Genomic DNA, 6,000 nt, shown 5'->3' on the forward strand with positions numbered 1-6,000 from the left:
ACTTGGATCTGCTGCTGCCATATTGAAAAGAATGAAACAGCCAGCTCCTGACGCAGACCCGCGGAGTCTCAGGGGACAGAGCGCACTGCCTCTCCTCTGGGCACTGGTTAGTAAGAGCCTGCGTGCATCTCAAGTTCCGTGAACAAGCGTGGAGGGATTTTTCTTCCAAACCGCGCGGGAACGGATTTCAATTCCAGAGCGGACAGCAGCAAGACTAAGCTGTACCCAGCTGCAGCGGCTTGGTTCTGCCTGGCTGCGCCCAGCCCAAACAATAAATAAGGCAAGCCTTCTCCAAGCGCGCCAGGGCCGAGAGCTGGAGAAGCTCCCGCTCCTTGCCACTGTGCTCAGGAGAGTGCAACCTGGGACTCCCACATGGGAGATTACGCTCCAGTCCCGCCAGTCCCCTCGAGCCCCAGAAAGTTTTTTGAAAGTGCAAACTCTTACCTGACCCAAAAGGTCATAGCCCAGCTCCTCGGCTATCGCTGAGGCTGCCTCCGGTCCCCCGGGGATCTCCGCCGCCCATTCATTCACAAACTGCCTCTTCGCTTTTACATTATTCAATGCACACCAAGCGCAAAAGAGAGCGAAAGCAGTACACTGCAGAGTCCAGGCTCTTGGCTCCATGGCTCTCCCACTCGCTCGCACACGAGTGGGAAGGAGAGGGGGAATGAGAAGCAAGATAGAAAAGCCAGAAAGGATCGCCCCTTCTACCCTCCGGCTCTGGACCACTTCTCGCTCCCGGTTGTTCTGCGACAAGACAGAGACGCGCAGGAGAGGCTGGGCGGCGGCGAGCGCTCAGTGCAGCGCTTCGGTCTCCCGGTCTCCCGGCAGAGTGGAGCCCCAGCCCTTCCGAGTCGGAATGGAAATCAGTGTTTACACGTCAAATCTACGAAAGCCATCTCTTGACGTCAGATCTACCTGGACTAAGATCTGGATGGTATCCCCAGCGGGATGGAGAAGCGGCTAAAATAAGCAGCAGAGAAGAAAAGGAAGGAAACCTTTGCTCGTATCGGTTAAGTCTGCTCCCGTTCTGATTGTAAATTCTGTAGCCGTGAGGAACACCTTCACTTCTCAAAGAGAAGTGCCCCATTTGAATATAACTACCACGAATCAAAGATCTGTCGTGCAGCACACTTTCCTTCCCTTCTGTCCGTTTTCTTTATCTTTACTTGATTATCTTGTGTAAGAGGAGAAGGGAGGGAGGAGGATTCTTATAACGGCCCTGTGGATATCGGCACCTGCTATGAAGAACAGGGCTTTTCAGTCTTTCAGATCGGACAGAGGCTGGGAGGGCAGAGAGAAGGGAAGCTTCTACTGCCCGGATTCTAACCTAAATCGCCTGGGATAAACGAGCACTTCTGGAAGACAATGCTAAAGCAATATTTTAAAAACGTATTTTTAACCGTTCAAACCACCTTAGTTAACAAGTTTACATCCTTCTCTCCTCCGTTTCTCATCCTCAGTAAAACAATATCTAAAATTCTATTCCAGATATTGCAGGACCCACTACCACCCACTTTACAGTCCTTATCAGAAAAAAATGATTAATCTCGTGATTTAAAAATTTTATTTATTTTTATTCACATGATTTTTAAAAACAGAAAATTATTTCCTTTATTTATAAACAAGGGAGTGTAGGGACCCAAGTGCTGTTGTGTTGACTCAGGGAGAGAAAGAGCAGGTTTCATTAACTCTGAACTTTCCATTCTTCCTTCAGTAGAGCTCTTCACTTTGGTGTTGAACTGAAGCTATGCCAATACTTTCCCATAAAATGCACAATTTCTTTTTGTGGAAGGGTGTTTTCCCGTGGAAAGAGAATAAGCAGACGTCTAAATGGTTCTCCCCGCCACCCACCCCTCCCCCCCCATCCCAGAACAGGGAAATGGGTACAGTGCACTGTGGCTGAACCTATTCTGATCCTGAGGGGTTGAACCTGGCGGGAAATGCCAGGATCTCCATTCAGCACCGAGGAATGGACAGCGCCACAAGCGCTGGTTGCTGGAGCTGCCCTTCTGAGCTCCAAAAACTGTCGTCCTCCTGCAACCGCCTAGAACCAAACTGTTTCTATTTTGACTGGTGCCTTTCCTCTCTTTAAAATGGAAAAATAAGAAATTGACCTCAAGGGAGAAGGACGGTTAGGTAATGATCGTGACTACCTCCGTCGGAGTTCGCGGGAAAGCGACGGTCTCAGCCCAAAAGTAAAATTGCAGGGGATTCAAAGTCTTGCCTGCGAAAGGTCTTTTTCTTTTTTTAAGCTCACAGCCGCCGGGGGGCGCAGCCTATTCTAAAAGAAGAAAAGAGATAAGAGTGGAAGAAAGCATATGAGCTTGTGGAGAAAGGAAGCAAGAGATAACTTTTTACCGGAAGCAAGTGAGATGGAGGCTTGGTGGAGGATAAGGCTGAGAAATGCATTTGCCTCCATGTTTGCAGAAATGTGGAGTAGATTGATAATTTCTTTAAACATAAAGCTTCTTAACAAAAACAAATTCCAACGTTAATAAGCCATGTGATGCAGTTAAGTCTATTACTATAATGTAACTCTCACATGAGGTGCTGTAGAATGGGCTCAGATTGACAGTTCTTCTGTCAGCTCCGTAAATTCACGTGTGTGAATGTTGATGGCTAGGTGAACTGTCTTCTTTTCTCTTCGTGCCTCAGCCTGAGTTGTGGCCTCAAGCTCTCTAGGGTGTTTCATTCTCACAACAGACAGATGCTAACTGTGTGCTAGCAAAGCAAAAGAAACTTGTGGCAAATATTTAATAATGGTGTTTCATTATTACATATTTTTAAATATTTCATATTATTTAATAAACATTTAATATTATTTAATAAATATTATTAAATATTTACTGTGAATTTGACAGTTCAAGTAAATCATTAGTGAGGCCAGTGTCTCAGTAATGAAGAATTTGTCTAAAATGGAGCACCCTACACACCTGGAGTAAACATTTGGTTGATATATTTAATAGGGCAAACTAAATTCTCACAGTAAAACGATAATATCCCCATCCAAACTATATACTATATATATATATATATCAGTAATTTATTTTGAAATTCTGTGAATCTTATCTGATGGACCTTATTTGCCACAGTTTCTGGGATGCAGAAGAAATGAATGTTTACTGAGGCTGGAGGGTGCAAATAGATGTAGAATTCATCTTAACTTTGTCATATCAAGGGCTAGTCTTATCCTGCTATGTGGATCATAGCAGGCCCATCACTGTCTTATTTTATATCATGAATTAGGAGAGCCAATTATCACCCTTAAGTTGGTTTTAACAGCATTTGATTCATCTGATTAATTTATGTAGAAAACAGGATAATTCAGAAACTGAGGAGGACTGTGTTTCTATTATGAATTATTAAGTAAGTGTCATGCCTTTCATGACTGCTCCCAACTGCCCAGTGATACAGTTAATCATTTATTACGTTTTCTTGGAAAGTAATAAGAGCAAGGCTATTATGAACAGGAAGTAAGAATATGTTCAGAGGTGACCGTATCTCTTTAGTCTTAGAAAACAAAATGTTTAAACCTTTTGTTACAGTGAAATAAACTATGTACACTAAAGTGCACAAAGCCAGGTGCTCAATGATTTATCACAGCGTGAACACTATATAATCATTCAGGTCAAGAAAAAGAGCATTGCTAACCCTCCAGAATAATATTCCAGGTTTTTTTTCAAGAGGCATAGGATAAGGAGTGAGGAAATAACTTAGGTTTAACATTTTCCAATTGTTATGTAGACTTACCTGTTTTCTTTGGGTAATAGTAGCTATATATTAAGACAAATATATAATTAATTAGTCCGTATACTAGAAGATATTTGGTAACAGAACACATTATAGAGGGAAATCTGCCTATAGCAGTGTTCCCCCAAATAGAAAATTAACAATATTTGTATGACACACTGGGGTAAAACTGGAGGAAATTTGGGAATATCTGTATGGTACTTAGTAAAGGTATTCATTACATTTTTTTATATGATACAGTTTTGGCAAGAAAATAAAATACAATATTTGGAGCAATATATTAAAGTTGAATATAGATAACATTAAATTGAGAACTGTGAATATACTTCCATCAATATAACTTTTTATCTCAGGTTTTATGCTTGAAAGCCTATATACCATTTCTAATCAAAACAGTAAGTCTTTTTGAATTGTTGATGGTTGCTGTCAATGAAAAAAAATTTTGTACAAGAGAATAAAAATTTTGAAACAAGTTTTACAACCATTAAACAATTTGCAACATTTGATTTTAAATATAGCAACTCTTCCTTTTAGCTCCTTGTGAGATTTACCATTGGAATTTCATAAGAGGATGCTATAGATTTAGAATTTACCTAAACTTTATATGTCAAGTATTACAAAATCACTTTTCTAAATTGAAAAATACACATACCTTTTAGAGATGTTACCATGCACCTACTTTGCCACAAATGGATAAAAGTATTTAATGTATGGGAAGACTGATATCGGGATCATCACCTAAAGACACACCTGCCAAAAACCTCTTTCTTTCTCATTGTCTATCCTCCCATGGCCAAATTTTGGTGGACATGCTATGCTAGTGAAGCACTTAAGACCTGAACTTCTCCAACAGATCCACAGAGCCTTCTCCTAAGATAAAAACGGACATGCTTGCAGCAAGTTGCTGAAGTTGATATCAAGATGATAGACACTTGGCTTGGTTGAGCTCAATGTCTTGAGGCCAGACTAATGAGTGCTAGGTGTCACTCACTAATCGTGATTGACTAATTGTCAATCTGGTTGGGTCTTCTTCCCAGGAGCCCAGGATCAAGCTACTTGGCTGGCCTTCCCAAAGGATAAGAAGACCGAATATCTTGAGGGACATCTATAGTTCTACCAGCGGGAAAGCCCTAATCTATAGAAATGAAGGTAAGAGAATAATAAAGTAAAGTCAGTACACTGAAAGGCTGTGAAGTGGATGGATAATTATAAAGGACTTCTGCTGAGTGAACTAGACAAACACTTAAAGTCTTGAATTTAATATAGATTTGGATTATTAAAATTGAAGAAATGAGTGCTATTAATTCTGATTACTGAACATGACTCGTCACTTCTAATGAAAGTGGATAATTAAATGTAGTCATATACAAGAATTTATTAACAATTTTTCTTACCTTAGAATAGTTTCCTTAAAAATATGCATTTACTGGGTAAGTTTTGTAGTATGGCTGCTTCTGTCTCCAGGCAATGCTCCTGCTTCCTCTATGTGCTCAAACACTGCCATTTTCATATGGAAAACACAGTACGTAACTGCTTTCTTTGTTCCTGAAGTGTATTTTTTTTAATGAAAATTATAGACTCTCAGTATCAAAAAGTAACCTTAACAAGCTATCTGGTTCCTTGCTTCTCAAAGTGTGGTCCATATACCACATGACAGGCATCACTTTGGAGCTTGTTAGAAATTTAGTCTCTCAGCCCCCACCCCAAAACTACTGAATCAGAATCAGTTTTTCTAATTAGTCCATGTCGATTCACATGCAATTAAAGTTTGAGAAGCATTGATCTAGTTAACACGTCCCTAAATACATAACACTCCTCAGGAATAGTCCTTTTCACCATTGAGAATGATGTTAGCTGTGGGTTTGACATTTATGGCCTTTATTATGTTGAGGTAAGTTCCCTCTATTCCCACTTCTGGAGAGCTTTTATCATAAATGGGTGTTGAATTTTGTCAGCAGCTTTTTCTGCATCTATTGAGATGATCATATGGTATTTATTCTTCAGTTTGTTAATGTGGTGTATCACACTGATTGATTTGCATATATTGAAGAATCCTTGCATCCCTGGGATAAATCCCACTTGATCATGGTGTATGATCCTTTTAATGTATTTCTGGATTCGTTTTGCTAGTATTTCATTGAGTATTTTTGCGTCTATGTTCATCAGTGATATTGGCCTGTAATTTGTGTGTGTGTGTGGTATCTTTGTCTGGTTTTGGTGTCACAGTGATGGTGGCCTCATAGAATG

At 40.4% G+C, this 6,000-nt stretch overlaps 1 protein-coding gene across 1 annotated transcript in view; it reads right to left on the reverse strand.

Moving 5' to 3' along the window:
- Positions 1-624, reverse strand: part of PCSK1 (proprotein convertase subtilisin/kexin type 1) — a 40,096-nt gene extending 39,472 nt beyond the window's left edge. Inside the window, exon 1 of the mRNA XM_060146166.1 lies at positions 445-624. Within this exon, the coding sequence (XP_060002149.1) occupies positions 445-624 (180 nt within the window). The remainder of the gene's footprint in view (positions 1-444) is intronic.
- Positions 625-6,000: the final 5,376 nt, after the last annotated feature.

This window comes from Lagenorhynchus albirostris, chromosome 3, assembly GCF_949774975.1.
Source record: "Lagenorhynchus albirostris chromosome 3, mLagAlb1.1, whole genome shotgun sequence".
Lineage (NCBI taxonomy): Eukaryota > Metazoa > Chordata > Mammalia > Artiodactyla > Delphinidae > Lagenorhynchus > Lagenorhynchus albirostris.